The 17,193-nt window shown below is 42.0% G+C and overlaps 1 protein-coding gene across 2 annotated transcripts in view; it reads right to left on the bottom strand.

Moving 5' to 3' along the window:
• The window catches only part of Awat2 (acyl-CoA wax alcohol acyltransferase 2), a 70,594-nt gene that overhangs the window by 5,071 nt on the left and 48,330 nt on the right, over positions 1 to 17,193 (bottom strand). Inside the window, exon 3 of one of the 2 annotated variants that reach the window (XM_048797151.1) lies at positions 6,031 to 6,225. In XM_048797151.1, coding sequence (XP_048653108.1) covers positions 6,031 to 6,112 — 82 coding nt within the window. In that variant the 5' untranslated portion in view covers positions 6,113 to 6,225. Of the gene's footprint in view, positions 1 to 5,686; positions 5,828 to 6,030; positions 6,226 to 17,193 lie in introns of those variants that run through there. The other variant, XM_015501608.2, reaches the window with a different exon arrangement.

Here is a 17,193-nt window from a genome sequence, read left to right as displayed (position 1 = left end):
AATGGTATTAGATTGGAAGGATCCTGAAGGATGTGAAGGAACTATACAGCCATATGTATTGGATCATCTTCCCGTAAATTTATGGGGACGAGATGTCCTAGATCAATTAGGTTTGACATTAACAAATAACATCAACCAAAAAAGTCACCCAATGAGCAGCTCCGCGGTCTGAAAGGGCAGGGAAACAGCCCAATGAGCATCACCGCAGAGGAGCCAATCAGCTAGATGTTGCTGGGGCCGCTGTGAGCCAATCATCAGCTGGCAGCTGGAAGTTTGCTGGGGCCCCTTCGGCTGTGGCTCTCAACAACCAAAATTATGGTGTAAACCCAGAAAGAGGAAGGCATAGGATCCAGGAAAATGTTGATCCAATGAAGCAGGGTCAGGGCTAGGAAGAAATGAGCATAGTCCTCAGGACACAAAATTTAAGGAGACAGTCACTCTTAGGGATGTGCAAGCACTATCCCAACACTTGCATATCCCTGAGAATGAGGACCTTCTTAAATTTTGCACCCAAGTTGCCTCAAGGACCTGTGTTAGGCCAGATGGTAACAAGAAAATGCTAGGCTCCAGCAGCGATGTGTTCAAAGAAATAAGAAGAGTGGGGGTGGGGGGACTTAAAGATTCCTGATGTGGGGGCTGGGCTTGTGGCTCATGTTAGAGCACTTGCCTTGCACATGTGAGGCCCTGAGTATGATCCTCAGCACTACATAAAAATAAATAAATAAAAATAAAGATTAAAAAAAGACTCCTAATATGTTTGAATATTTTGAGAGATTGAAATGTCTGTGGGGAATTTGGAGATGAATTAGTTATAAATAATAGATGTCTAACAGATAACAAAAGAAATTTAAAATGAGTCAATTATGAACTCCAGGGAAAACAAGAAGTCACACAAGAGCAGAAACATAATCTTGGTACACTAAAGAGTTTGATTGTGACTAAGATTTCCTAGGTATGACCAGGCATTTAATCAATATCTGTGCTATAACAATTTGGGGAGGGAGGGGAAAGAAGAAATTCTAGCAATGTTGTATAGAGCCAAATTCTCATCTTCACTATTAGGAAGTCAATATTAAGAAGTCAATCTTAGGTATATAGAAATATTAGAAAGTCATCTTCAATATTAGAAAGTCATAGATAGTGTCTAAAATAGTTATATCAGAAAATAGTAATATTTAGGGCTGGGGCTTTAGTTCAGTGGTAGAGCATTTCCCAGCATATGCAAGGCCCTGGGTTCCATCACAATATGAGAGAGAGACAGACAGACAGACAGACAGACATAGACAGAGGAAGGAAGGAAAGAAAGAAAGAGAATAGTAATATTTAGGAATTCCAAATAGTAAAATTCAGAAATATGGAGGTAAATAAAAAAAAAGCTAACAAAATTGAAAGTGACTGCCTCAGGGCTGTGGTTGTGGCTCAGTGGTAGAGCACTTGCCTAGCACATGTGAGGCCCTGGGTTCGATTGTCAACACCACATGAAAATAAATAAATAAATAAATAAATAAAGGTCTATCAACAACTAAAAAAAAAATTTAAAAATAAGGTGTCTGCCTCTGGGGAACAGAACTAAGACTAAGGATAGAGCAAAGGCCAGCAGTTGTGGCTAGTAATTGTGATACAAGCCACATAAAACTATTGACTTCAAGAATTAAAGAGAGGCATGGATATAGTACAGAGGACACTTCCTAATTTCCCTTAGGCTTTGCTCAAACCCAGGCAGTGTTGCAGACAGGAACATGGCCTAGGTCAGAGCACTCTACACTGGGATGAATCCTGGATCTGCACTTACCATGTATGTGATCAAAGACAAAGCTGAACCTTATCTGCAAAATGGGAATTAAAATACCAATATCTACCCTGTCTTCCTCACACTTATTAAAAGGGTCTTCTTTTCAAGGCCTTTAGGTTCCAAATGGATATAACTCCACTCATCAAGTGAAGAACTAGGAGGGTTTCAAAGGCCCATTTGCCTCACTTGTCCCATGTGAGCTGGTATGGGAGGAGCCAACTCTGGAACCCACATCTTCTGCTGCCAGGACCTAGAGCTCTTCTGCCTGCCCCATGCTACCACTCTGTGCACCCCAGAGCCTAACTCTAAGAGTCCCCTGGGAGAATTTTTTCCCTATCCTCATCTGCCCTTCAGCCACTCTCCTCCTTAACCCTTCTCTGCTCCATTCACCCCTCTGCCAGCTCACCTTGGGACCCAACCCCTCAGTCTTGCTTTCTCTCTTTATCTCACTGACATCTTCTGATCATCAAGTCAGGTCAATTCTACTCCAGTTTCTTGAATCTCTCCTTTCCTCTTCATGCCCATCACTAGCCTGGTCCAAATCATCACGATGTCTCAAAAGTCTCCTTCCTACCTGGCATCATTGCCTCCACTCCTGCTTTTCTGTGATCAATTTACAATTTACTATGCAGAACTATAATGTTCTCTCCAAACAACAAATCTGATGCCATCATCCTGTGCCAAACCCCAGCCTGGCTCCATATGGCACTCAGGAAAAAGTCCAAATTCCTCTCTCTCTCTCTCTCTCTCTCTCTCTCTCTCTCTCTCTCTCTGTGTGTGTGTGTATGTGTGTTTTGAGACAGGGTCTCCTAAGTTTCCAAAGCTGGCCTTAAACTTGAGATCCTCCTGCCTCAGCCTCCCCAGTCACTGGAATTATTACATGTGTCACCAAACACTGTTCTTTCCATGGTTTTCAATGCCCTACACAATCTTTTCCCTGCCTGCTTCTCCAGTCTTCTCTTTACTCCTCTCTCATTCATTCATTCATTCAATATGTACCAAGCACCAATTCTGTGCCTCTTATTCCCACTCCACTTAAACACTGGCAGCCCCTTGGATGCACTGGCTCTGCCCTTCATCCTGGCATCTTCACATGTTGCCCACTCTCCATCCCCAACATCTGTCCCTTCTTTGCCTTTCAAGAGTTGACTTGAGTTCAATGGAAAAACAGACAAAGGTCATGAATGGGAAGTTAAGAGAAAAATAGAAATCACTTGTAAACATACACAAAGATGCTCAACCTCATTCATAATTAAAGAAGTTCAAAATAAGGCTAAGGCTACGGCTCATTGTTGTTTACCTATCACTTCTGGTTGGAGAGAGTAAGAAGTTCACATGAGTTCTGCGCTCGCTTTCCTTCTTATGCTGTGGTAATCCCTGAAGCCACGTTTTGTAGCATCCCCATTTGGAGCTGCCTCTGTTTTCTGAACATTAGTGTCCACAGTGGGCAGAGACTCCCACCCAACTGTTTTGGACATTTAGCATGAAAAAGAAATAAACATTTTCTGACGTAAGCCACTGAGATTTCAGGGTTAATTTGTTACTACAGCATTCCTAGACTATCCAGATTAATATATTAATATATATACTTAAAATTCTCCTCCCCAATAGCTAGAATGACAGGTGTGCACCAGTACACCTGGCCAAAATCCTAAACTAGTTGAGAATGATCATGACATCACAAGTAGAAAATTCCACACCTAATCTCATGTGATAGTTGTAAAATTTGGATGCTCGGAAAATATTGTATAAAATTACTACCAAATGATGAAACATAAATCAATTTCTTGTTTAGACTTGAGCCCCATCCCCAATATATCTCATTATGTGTATGCACATATTCCAAAACAAGAAAATCCAGACTCTCAAACACTTCTGGTCCTCAGCATTTCAGATAAGAGATATGCGATTCCTAGAACAGAACCCAATGTCCCAAAGCTTCTGCATCAAAACAGCATCACAGGGAAGAACTGGTGGCAGGTGCCACAAAGCTACTGATTGAAGTTTCTGGGACTCCTGGAGCCAAATCCAAAGATCCTTTTTAACCAAGTGAAGACGACCTAGCCCTGAAGGGAAACTGCTCTTCCTCAGTACTTTTCCTGGCACTTTCACTTCAGATGTTTTTGAGCCCCAGCAGCCAGAGAATTGGCAGTGAGGATGGTTGCCCATTCAGCCCAGATGGGGAACTCAACCCTTACTGAAGACAGTGTTTGCCCAGGCCACATAGTGGGGAGAGTGCACAGGCCCAGCTGGGACCTTGTCTTCAGCAGGAGGCCATTCTGAGCTGGCCTTTCCTCTTCCCAGTAAGGAACTCTTACATATGCAGAAGGCCTAGCTTCCTGTCTCCTCCTCTGTATTTGTGTACTCTGGGTTCCACCCCAAACTTCCAATCAGCAGTGAGTAAGCAGATGCAATGGACTAAGAAAGGAACTTAGGTTCTCAGGAACTCAACTCCCAGCCCACCTCCACCCCTGCCAGCCATGTAATCTTGGACTGAACGTACAAACTACAGCTTTCTCAGTTGGACAATGGTGATTAATTAGCCACATAAAGTGCTTAGAACAGTGCCTGGCATGAAATAAGGGGGCCATAAATGTTAGCTAGTCTTATGTAAGTGTCAGCTATCATTCCGTGTGTGCAGCTATTAGTATGAATTATTATGTATAAGAATAGCTTCTACTTCACAAGATTGGCAGAGGCTGGCATGAAATAACAGATGTGAAATTACCTGGTACAAAGTAAGGACCTAATACATATGCATTCCCTTCTCTGGTCTCTTCCAGCTCTAACTGCCATCATTCCTAGGTTAATTAACACTGCTCTTTTCAGTCTTAGGGAGTCCTGGTAGGCACCCAAGGCAGGCCTCTGAGCCCCCTGCTCCCTGGCTCTTAGCCTGGAAATCAGTTGCAGTAAGAAATGTCCCATTTGTTGGCAGGTCCCTGTGCCAACTCCCAAGTTCTCAGGGCCTATGTACATTCCCCAGATAGCTTACAGGATCACTTAATTCATGCCCTTGACTCCAGCCACTACTCACATGAACCATTGGATAGGCAAGATTTTGGTTTTGTTTTCCAGGCCTCCCTCCCACAGTGATGGTTTATTTCAACATCTAGAACACAATGGCCAGCATATCAATCAACCTCGAAGAATGTTTGTGGCACAGGTGTTGGAAAAAAATGGATGGATAAATGGATGTGTTCCTCTGGATGACAGGTTTCCAGAGCCTCCCTCTGAGTGCCAACTCTCATTATGTGTGTGTGGTTTTTAGCATGAATAGCTTATATGGAAGAACCAGAGAAGGGAATGCATATGTATTAGGTACTTCCTTTGTACCAGGCATTTTCACATCCATCATTTCATGTTAGCCTCTGCCAATCTTATGAAGTAGAAGCTATTTTTTTGCACAAAAATTTATAGTAATAGCTACACACAGAATGACAGCTGACACTGACAAGGAGGTCCTGAAAACCTGTCATACCATCAGGTCCACTCCCACTCACATAGGGTTTGCTCAACTTCCTGAGATTACAGTCAAGCTCTCCTCCTTAGCCAACCTCAGTGGAACTGCTCCCCATCATCTATAACATGCCCTCCACACCACAGTGTAGACCCAGGAGGGCCTGCCACACACACCTGCAGAAAGGTACACATACACACGTACACAGGCAAGCATTCCTTCCTGCCCAGGCACATATGTGTAGGTACTCACACATACCCACAGGTTTCACAAATGCCATGCCCCCCAGCCCAGGTGGGTCAGGACACAGACCATGGTGACCAACTGTCCGTGTTTGACAACCTCAATTTGGGCATTAAACATCCTAACAACCCCAAATCCTTCCTTCCTAGGTAAGCCAGGATGGTTGGTCACCCTCCAGAAGCCTGAAGACTCACCTATAAGGAAGGCACTGAGGGCCCACTGGAAGATAGCAAAGACCTCCATGGCGGTCTTGAGGTCCTTCTTGGAGGGCAAGAGCATTATGCCCAGGATCCCAGTGGCTCCAGGTAAGTGTTAGACTGTCACCAGCCCTCACTGCTCAGGGGCCAGCGATGTTTCCTCTCTTCATGCTTTCTTCTCTAGCGCTGCCTAGTCTCCGCCCCCTGCCACACCTCTCCCTCCACAAGATTGCAGGACTACATGTGCCTCTGCTTGTCAGTGCCTTCCATCTGCCCACCCACCTGCACTTTTACCCACTTGAACTTGGCCTAAACTGAGGTTGTGACATCTCTTTGCTCACCTGGATAGTGAAGCATGGATGAAGTCCTGGTATGGGAAGTGAGTAGGTGGAGGTGAGGCTGTTGAAAAGTTTTCAGGGCCATCCTGAAATGGTAGGGTGGGCTGGAAGGAACCCAGGGCTCAGATGGGACACAGGATTTACATCTCTGTTTCTGAGGCCAAAGTATCTGTGGTCACTCAGAATGTACCTGGAGGGCTAAAGAGAGAAGGTCACAGGTCAGACCCCGAAAAGCCTTTGGCTTTTGTAGGAACACATATTACTCACAGAGAAGAAACATGACATGTATGTCTCTGGGTACACATTACGTACTGAACAATTTTTTATTGAATGAATGAATAAATTAGCACATATTGTATTATTCCATATACATAAAGTTCTAGAATAATCAAAACAGATTCATCTATCTTGAAAAAAAAATCAGAGCAATGGTTGCTCTCTGCTAAGGGATTTCCTAAGAAGGAGCTTGAAGAAAGTTTGGGGGATGAAAGTAATATCATCTCTTTTTTATTTTAATTTGTTATATATGATAGCAGAATGCATTATAATTCATATTACACATATAGAGAACAACTTTTCATATCTCTGGTTGTACACAAAGTAGAGTCACAGCATTCGTGTCTTCATACATGTACCTAGGGTAATGATGTCCATCTCATTCCACCATCTTTCCTACCCCCACAGCCCCTCCCTTTCCCTCCCTCCCCTTTGCCCTATCTAGAGTTCATCTAATCCTCCCATGACCCCCCCACCATCACCACATTACGAATCACCATCCTTAAATCAGAGAAAACATTTGGCATTTGTTTTTGGGGGTGATTGGCTAACTTCACTTAGCATTATATTCTCCAACGCCATCCATTTACCTGCAAATGTTACGATTTTATTCTCTTTTACTGCTGAATAATATTCCACTGTGTATATATACCACATTTTCTTTATCCATTCATCTGCTGAAGGGCATCTAGGTTGGTTCCACAGTTTAGCTATTGTGAATTGTGCTGCTATAAACATTGATGTGGCTGTGTCTCTGTAGGATGCTGTTTTTAAGTCCTTTGGGTATAGTTCAAGGAGAGGGATAGCTGGGTCAAATGGTGGTTCCATTCCCAAGGATTCTCCATACGTCTTTCCATATTGGCTGCACCAATTTGCAGTCTCACCAGCAGTGTATGAGTGTACCTTTCCCCACACATCCTTGCCAACACTTATTGTTGTTTGTCTTCATAATAGCTGCCATTCTGACTGGAGTGAGGTGAAATTTTAAGAGTAGTTTTGATTTGCACTTCTCTAATTGCTAGAGGTGTTGGACATTTTTTCATATATTTGTTGATTGATTGTACATGTTCTTCTGAGAAGTGTCTGTTCAGTTCCTTAGCCCATTTATTGATTGAGTTATTTGATTTTTGGTGTTCAGATTTTTGAATTCTATATATTTCTTAGAGATTAGTGTTCTATCTGATGTATGTGTGGTAAAAATTTGTTAAAAATTGTAGGCTCTCTATTTACCTCACTGATTGGTCCTTTTGCTGAGAAGAAGCTTTTTTAGTTTGAATCCATCCCATTTATTGACTTCTGATTTTAATTGTTGAGCTATAGGAGTCTTATTAAGGAAGTTGGGGCCTAAGATATTATCTCTTTTGATAGGACTTTGAGTTACACAGATCAAAAACTCATTTGTCAAAATTCAGTGAATATACACTTAGTATTTGTGCCTTTCATTGAACCTAAATTTTACCTTAAATGTAAACAAACATGGGTCAGGCATGGTGGAGCATGCTTGTAATTTCAATAACTCAGGAGGCTGAGGCAAGAGAATGGCAAGTTTGAGGTCATCCTGGGTAACTAGTGACACTCTCTCTCTCATGATAAAATAAATAAATGAAAAGGGTTACAGATAGAGCTCAGTGGTAGGGCATCCCTGGGTTCAATCTCCAGTACCAAAAAACAACAAAGAAAAGTAAACAATATTGAACTCCTGTTGAGGCTGAAATGTTTAATGATGAAGAGTCCTGATGTCTGCAATTTACTCTGAAATGCATATAAAATGTATTCCTAGGTGGATAGAGGGATCGTTAGATATAAAATCAAACATAGCAAAATATTATCTGCATGATCTAGACAGTGGGTGTTCACCATATTATTCTTTCAACTATTCTATATGTTTGAAGTTTTATAACAGAATGTTGCAAAAAAGTTCCTTCAAGGTCATAATAAATTTATTTTGAAAATATGATTTCCCAATGCATGTACATATGTTCATGTGACCACTGCGTGTGAATCTGCATGTACAAAGGTCTCTAGTTGTCAGCACATTTGTTTACATATCCTCTTCATTTGGTGGCATCTGCAAGCATGTGTTTGTGTATGATGGAATTTTGGGAATGTGAAGGCATATTGGTTCATCCAGGCATGTGCTGTGGGTCAAGAACTTGGAGGAGAGACATCCTGGAAGGGTTTCTTAATGGAACATATAATTGTTGAGGACACAGTATATGCCAGGCACTGTTGTAGGCAGATGGGTTACATCAGTGAAGAAAATAAACCAAAACAAATCCAAGCCTTTGAGAAGTTTGCAATGTGGTAAAGGAAGACAGCTAGAAATTAATTAATTACCAAATTATATAGTATGTTATGAGGTGATCAATGTTATGGGGAAAACTTTGAATAGCATAAGGTAGAGTACTGCAGTACTGAGTGGTGGGAAGGGTTTGGGTAGAAAGAGAAGGCTTTATAGTGAAAAGGAGTGGTCATGGAAAGCCACACTGAGAAGGTGGCATTTGAGTACAGGCTTGATGGACATGAGGAAGCAAGGAGTATGGCTGTCTGAACTTCATAGCTCCTTGCATCAAAAAGACAAGCAAATTGATTTAGAGGAACTAAGTAGGTGAAGTCAGAGAGATTGGTAGGATCTAGATTATAGAAGGTCTTCTAGGTCAAAGTATGGACTTGGCCTTTTACCCTGACCAAAATGGGGAGCCACTGAAAGGTTCTGAACAGAGAAGAGACAAGGTTGGTTTGTGTTTTAAAAGGGGCAGGGAAGAAAGAAGAGACTTTTGAGGGGCTATGGAATTACTCCTCTGCAGGAGATGATGGTGCCTAGGACCAGTTTGGTTGTAGTGGAGATGGTGGGAAGTAATCAGATTCTAGATGTATGTAACAGAAGATGTCTCCTCTGAAACAAAAGCCCTGCTTAAGGGGCTAGGATTGTGGCTCAATGGTAGAGCACTTGCCTAGAACATGTGAGGTCCTGGGTTCGATCCTCAGCACCACATAAAAAGAAAGAATAAACAAATAAAATAAAGTTACTTTTTAAAAAGCCCTGCTTAAAATTTCTCCTGAGACTCAGATGCCTCCACAGGGGAGTTCTGTTGGTGAGCATCCACCATAGGCCCTGGCCCAGCTTGGGTACCTTCCAATCTTATGCTACTCAATTCTGCTAAAAATATATAGAGGTTGTTGGTTGCAGGGCACCTGCTTGGCTTGAATGTTGGTTCTAGGAAAGTCCTCCTGGCAGAAAAGGGCAGCAGGGTCAATCTCCAAAAGAGTGGACTCCAAGGCAAGGATTCTGGCCTTAATCCTTTGGGCCCTGAAGAGGAGAAATCAGTTTCTGAGCAAGCATGATGATTTATATCAAATGCCTAATGAGGACAACTTTCAGGCACCAGGAGGCTGTCAGAACCCAGTTGCCCCTGTGATTGACATATGGTTCACTCTTTGTCTGTCTCCAACACCTACTTGAAGGACCAGGTCCACCTCCATGCAGAGTAAGTGGCTCATGGTGTAATTCCCCATAATGGCTCATGGAGACTTTTGTCAGCACAAAAGGCCTGCTGGCCTAGATCTCTCTCCCACTCCCCCATTAAACTAACTTTATTGTTTGTTGTAGAGGTGGCTCACCCCTTATCAGGATCCAGACTCTTGTTAGGGAAATTTTTGGAGACCATCCCCTCTTAGGGAACAAAGCACAGGCAAGGGACAGAAAAGTCTCAGACAGACAGGAAAGAGTCCAGTCTGGGGATTTGATATACAGATGCGGGGGAGAGGAGCCACAGAAGATGGCCAGGATTCTGATTCATTCCCCAGGGGTGGACAGTGGGGATGGGGAATTCAGGAGGAGAAACACTTCTTACAGGGTAGGTGGAACAAATTATGAGGTTCTTTTAGGTCACCATTTGTGGGCTCATGAGACAAGCAGGCCCTGGGATGACTAGTATGGCCAGCTACTCATTTTCTAAAGCATGTTCTGCTGGCTCTGGCTTTCCAGAGACTTGTTACAGGGGCAACTGTGGTGGGGGCACTGCGAGGGAAGCTGAGTAAAGGATTGTGAACTCTACAGTCGGCTCTTGAAACAGAGAACCAGCTTTTCTTTAAATCTGTTGACAACTGGAATTCCACGAAAGATTGTATTTGACAAAAGAATTGGAGTTAGAGGCAGGGAAGAGGAAGAGGAACATTCTGTGAGGCACTGTGGAAGCCTAGCAAGAGATGATCTACACTTTCCTACCAAGGAGAAGCTGCCTCAGCCTAGCTGGTGGTGGGCTGACGGCCAAGTTCAAGGGCCCCAAGACACTACCAGGGGCCAGCGCCAATGCAACAAGTGACGCTAAATAGGCTTGAAAAGAGAGGAAGTGCTGCCTGATGGAAAGGAGGAATGTCTGTGGCCTGAGTTTTCACTCCCAAATATGAGCCACCCTGGGGAGGTCCTCTGGCCCTGAGGAATTGTGGTTCCCACTTTTTCACACATCAGTCTCCTGACCCTGACCCTTCATCCCCCAATCTGGAAACTTTCTGAATGGTTCTAGGTCTTATTGTTTGGATAGTCCTGCCCTTAACACAGGAAATGCAGTAAACACTCTTTGACCTTCATTATAAAAATGGCTGAGTGGATGGAGGCCCTGCCTGTGTGGCACGGGGCAACTTTATGAGGCTTGGTTTCCTCACTTGGAAATAGAGACATTGAGTAGCAACAGATGGTTGGTCACTTTGTGAACTGTGAAATAGTGTCCACATGTAGGTCACTGCTGTCACCCTGATTAAGAGAGGAGTGAGAAAGGTAGAGAGGGACACTAGTGAAGGCCCAGAGTTAAACTGATGCTGCCCTGGGCCATCTTCCCTCTAACTGTGTGACCTGGGAAAATGGATGCCAGAGATTCAAGAGTAGAACCCCTAGCAATGTGAACATTTAGAATATTTAAGAGGCTCTGCTATTACATTCACACAGAGAAGACCATGTGCCCAACATCAGCATGCATCCCACCATTCTAACACCAAACAGGAATACGGTCAATGCCATTTAGGAGCATCCAGCTCTCAGTCCTGTCCCTCTACATCATCACAAAATTCCTGGTCATTCTGAAGCTCAGAGATTGTCAGAACTAGAAGGGCTCTCAGAGTTTTCTAATTCCAAGCCACCCAGGGATGGACTCCCCATGGCCTTCACTGAGGTCCCTCCCAGTGAAATCCTCAACCCTAGACCTAACCCCCACTCATTCTACTTTAGGCCCCTACAAGCAGACAAAAACAAAACCAGTCCTTCCCTTACATAGTAGTTTTCATCCCACCTAAGGAAGGTTGCCAGATAAAATAAAAGACGCCATTTAAATCTGAATTTCAGATAAACAGTAAAGAATGTTTTAGTATAAGTATACCCCATGTAATATTTGGGACATATTTAGTCTAAAATATTGCTGCAAGAGTCAAATATTGCATGGGATATACTTACAAAAAATTCTTTGTTGTTCCTCTGAATTTCAAAATGTTAACTTTATTCATTAAATTCCACAACCCTATGACCCAGGATCACATGGTCAAAGCAGTAGGCACACTATGGATGTCGCATATAGATAGCATATTCCACTCAGTGGCTCAGAGGTTTTCAGGTCAATCCCAATTTCTCAGCTGCCCCAGAGATCAAGTGAGCCTCCACCTCCTGCACTTAATGCTTGACTCACATTCTCTCATCAGAGTCTTTACTATGCTAAGGTATTTTTCTTGTATGCCTGAAACCCTTTCCCATCCCACCCATCTCTTCTGCTGGGCAGGGCTTTTAAGTATTTTGGCTCAAGTATCACTTGTTCCTTCTCTCATTTATCAAACTGAAAATGATCATGGATGGAAGCCTTACTAAGAAAAGAAAGGAAGAGATTCATGATTTAGAGGGTGAGGGTACCAACTCAGCTCAAAGGTGCCAGAGTGGGCCCCTAAAGTGTAGGAGGATTGGCTATTGTTGCTCTCCTCTGCTGCAGTATGTACCTTTCCTGTTCCCAAAGGGCTCCCTTATGTGGTCATTTCTCCCTCACCTCCAATCTCATGCTAGGGAAGACAGTTACAAGTCTCAAACTCTCCTGTGTATGCTCATGTGATCCCTTTAGCAGATGTAGAAGGGGACAGGAAAAGCTGCTCTGAGTATATAGACTAGCAATGAGGAGGAACCAAAGGATGAAAAGTGTTAGAATCCTAGTCAAGAGCAAGATCGTTGAACCTCATGTCCAAGTCAGCTTCAGTTTTGCATACTGTTTTGAACTTATTTGATTTTCATCTGTCTTCTATTTGGCTGTAAACTCTTTGAAGTTAGAGATTCCTATTTTGTTCATTATTATATCTGCTATGCTCAGAACAGTGCCCGACATATTATAAAGCTGATAGGTGATGGCTAAATCAATGAGTGGGCAAAGCAGGTCAGAGCTAGGAGCAGGATCAGGAACAAGGTTGGGGTCAGTACAAAAAAACAGGGCTTAGCAGAGCAGGAAAATCTTGTGGCCTTAGAGTCTTAAGGAATAGGTAGGAAGATGAGGAAAGAGCAAATCCTCATTGATCTAAAAATGCCTTCAGTGAGGTTGGCTCCCTGTTACCCAATCTATTCTACCCCTTTGCTCACATTCCATCACCCATAAACTGTTGATATTACCCCTCATCAGCACGTTCTGGGGAGATGATAATTCTTGGAATGCCCAAGGGATGTGAGCTCAGAACAGGATGGAATGATTTCCTCAAAATTCTGCTCTTGAGACCAAATAACAACATGTGCTATTGTATCTAATTAGGACAACAATTTCTCAACAGCCCTTGAGCTCACTGGAAACCTCCCTCTGACGTGGGTTAGGAACACAGTCCAGACAGACACTGAGGGACCATTAAACTTTAAACTAATGGGGATGCTTATTACCATGGAAATTGCCATCTCTTATGCCCTCTGAAGTCCTCTAATGGGGAAGATGAACAAGGTGATAAAGTAGAAAAGGGCTAATGTTGAGGTATGAAATAGGAAGCAGAAGCTGGGAGGTAGGAACTGGGGTATGGTAGGGAGAAGGAACAGCCATTTATTACTGGCTTCCTTGTTGTCATGTACTAAGTGGAGCTTCCCACATACATTTGATCATCGCAATCCCCTGCAAGATAAGCATTGACTCTCTTGCACCTTCTACCTCACTTTCTGGCAAGCATACCCTTAATCAACAAAGTAGCCTATTGTAAATCAACAAGGTGGCCTATTGCCATTTCCAGTACTTCTTATTAGAAAAGGTAAACCTTGAATTCCCTGTAGTCACATCCTTATCAAAAGCTCAGTTGTATTCATTGGAGTAAAGATAGCCTATTCAACACATGGTGCTGGCAAAACTGGAAATCCATATGTAGCAAAATTAAATTAAAACTCTGTCTCTCACCCTGCACAAAAACCAACTCAAAATGGATCAAAGGCCTAGACACTGTGCCTAATAGAAGAAAATGTAAGCCCAAATCTTCACCATGTCGCCTAGGATCTGACTTCCTTAACAAGAAGCACAAGAAGTAAAATCAAGAATCAACAAATGGGATGGATTCAAATTAAAAAGCTTCTCCTCAAAAGGAAACAATAAATAATGTGAGGAGAGAGCCTACAGATTGGGAGAAAATCTTCACCACATGTACCTCCAATAAAGCATTAATCTCCAGGATATAGAAAGAACTAAAAAACTTACACACACACACACACACACACACACACACAATAACCCAATCATTAAATAGGCTAAGGAACTGAACAGACACTTCACAGAAGAAGAAATACAATTGATCAACAAATATATGAAAAAGTGTTCAACATCTCTAGGAATTAGAGAAATGCAAATCAAAACTACTCTAAGATTTCATCTCACTCCTGTCAGAATGGTAATCATCAAGAATACAGGCAACAATAAATGTTGGTGAGAATGTGGGGAAAAAGGTACACTCATACATTGCTGGTGGGACTGCAAATTGGTACAACCACTATGGCAAGCAGTATGCAAATTCCCCAGAAAACTTGGAATGGAACCACCATTTGACCCAGCTATCCCACTCTTTGGTTTATACTCAAAGGATTTAAAATCTGCATACTATAGTAATGCAGCAATGTCCATGTTTATAGTAGCTCAATTCACAATTGCTAAACTATGGAACCAACCTAGGTGTCCTTCAATAGATGAATGGATAAAGAAAATGCGAGATATATATATATTTTCCCCCAATGGAATATTACTCAGCTTTAAAGAAGAATGTAATTATGGCATTTGCTGGTAAATGGATGGAGTTGGAAAATATCATGCTAAGAGAAATAAGCCAATCCCAAAAAACCAAAGGCTGAATGTTTTCTCTAATATGTGGATGCTAATTCACAATAAGGCAGGGGGCACTAGAGAAGAATAGCATTACCTTAGATTAGGTAGAGGGAAGTGAAGAGTCAGGAGGGGAGGGGATGTGGGAATAGGAAGGATAGTAGAATGAAACAGACATTATTACTGTATGTATATATGTGACTGCATGAGCAATGTGATTCTACTACATGTACACTCAGAAAAATAAGAAATTATATCCCATCTATATATAATATATCTAAGTGCATAAATGCATTCTACTGTCATGTATAACTAATTAAAACAAATTTAAAAAATTAAAAGAAACAAAGAATAAAGAACATACAAAGAAAAAACCCTCAGTTGTGAGAAATTATATTCATAGAAAGATTCCTGAAGAGCATGCATCTCATCCACTGCTGGACACAAATGACATCAAAAGGCAAGGTCTTTGGCCTGGCAGCTGGATCATAATCTCCAGATGTGTGAGTGTGTGCTGGAGGAGTAGACTTCAATGATGAGCTGGAAAAGGCACATTCAATATTATAGTAACTATAGTTTCTTTAACACAAAAGATAGACAATAAAGTTCAACATTTGCAAAGCTGGTTTTGCTGCACCTCGGACCACAAAAACAAACCCATGCAATGGGACATGATATTCACAAGGACCTGTCATCCCTTCTTCAGAATCTAAAAAATTAATCTTGATTGCAATAATTAAGAAGACTCCACATGAATGTTGTTATCATGAAATTGACGTCCAAAAGATGTCTCTTTCAGGATCAGCATAATGATTTTCTAAAATTGTAATTGCTCTGATTCATTTTAAGTCACAGTATTTTATTTCTTAGAAACATGTAAATGACAGCAAGGGAGGGTGTTTAGTATTTCTGTTTATTTAAGATAAGGGAAGATGGACTAGACATACTGTGTCCTATTTCTCTTCTTATTACTATTAAAATCCTAGACATTACATATAAAACAAACATAAGAATATTTGAAAAAGTGGAAAGAAGGCATCTGTGGTCCTCAGGATATGAGGAATTACATGAATTTACTCTGTGTCTCTTATATCTCAGACTTGGAGTTGAAGAAGCTATCAAGCAAAAAACATTAATAGGCACAGACAAAGGAAGTCCCATCAAAAACCTGTTATTTAAGGTCAAAGGAGTAGGAGAGGACTAACTTACCAAGACAGAAGATTTTTAAACAATAACTACCCTACTCCAGCCCAAACCAGAGAAAACACTGTGGGCCTACCTGTATCCACACCAGCAAAGACTAAGAGTCTTCCACTCCCTGAGGTTATATAGACTTTTTTCAGTAACCACAGTCCCCTGCCAGTGTGATACCAGAGAATGGAGCAAGAGATTTTGATCTCCCTGGCAGATAATGAGAACTGCATATACATACTTCACCCATAGAAACAACATGGGGAGCCAAATTTCCATCCACACCTAGAAACAGTGGGGTGCTCCCCTTCACCCATCTGAGGCAATGTCAGAGAAGATATGGTGAAGGGTCAGGACTTTGAACACTCCACAGTGGTAAAGAAGCCAATACATTCCAGTGAGTGTCAGAGGAAACAATAATGAAAGAAGCCATATCTAGTCACCCAACCCATCCCAAGTAGGTGGGTATCAGTAGAGAGATAATATGGAACAGAAACTCTCCTCCATGTCCAGTAGTAATGAGGAGACCCCAACCTTGGGTGAGAGTCAGGTGGGGAACCTGGACTTCTATTCCCATGTGGTAATAATGAAGTGACATATTTTTTTCTCCACCAGTGTCAGTGTCAGAGGAGGCCAGCTAAAACAAAAGGTTTAAAAGATATTCAAGGTTTCATGACGTAATACCCAAAATACCCATGTTTCAATAAAATGTAATTCATCATATCATGAACCAAGAAGATCTTAAACTAAATGAAAAAAAAAACAATGAGATAGATATCAGACTGACAGAGATGTTCGAATTATCTGGTGAAGATTTTTAAAGGAGCCATGATAAAAAGTCTTCAGTATGCAGCAAACATGCTCAAAACACATTTAAAAACAGTTACAGGTGAGATAGAAATAGGAAAAGAAAATTTCCTGAGCTGGGTGTGTTGGTGCACATCTGTAATCCCAGCTACTTGAGAGGCTAAATCAGGAGGATCACAAGTTCAAGGCCATCCTCAACTGTGAAATCCTGCTTCAAAAATTAAAATACAAAGGGCTGGCTAAGTAATTTGGTGATAGAGTACTTTCCTAGTAAGTGTGAGACCCTGGGGTTCAATCTTCTGTGACATATACACACACAGCTCTGAGGTGGAAAAGATACACACACACACACACACACACACACACACAGGAAATTAGAAAGAGAACAAGAAATTGAAACTGTTAGCGAGGAAAATTGCCGCAGTCTGGCTGGGCACAATCAGGAGCCACTTGTCAAAAGAAACTAACTTTATTTTTAGAACCACACACGCCAAACAAAACAGCCTCTCAGGAAAAATCCTCAGAAGCCTCAACTGCCACCACCGGCTTTCCACAAGCCTCTCTCTCCCCACACAAGCCTCTTTCCACCTCCCAC

The sequence above is a fragment of the Marmota marmota genome, unplaced genomic scaffold (genome assembly GCF_001458135.2).
Source record: "Marmota marmota marmota unplaced genomic scaffold, marMar, whole genome shotgun sequence".
Lineage (NCBI taxonomy): Eukaryota > Metazoa > Chordata > Mammalia > Rodentia > Sciuridae > Marmota > Marmota marmota.
The sequence above is the reverse complement of the archived record's forward strand: the minus strand, read 5'-3'. Positions and strand labels throughout refer to the sequence as shown.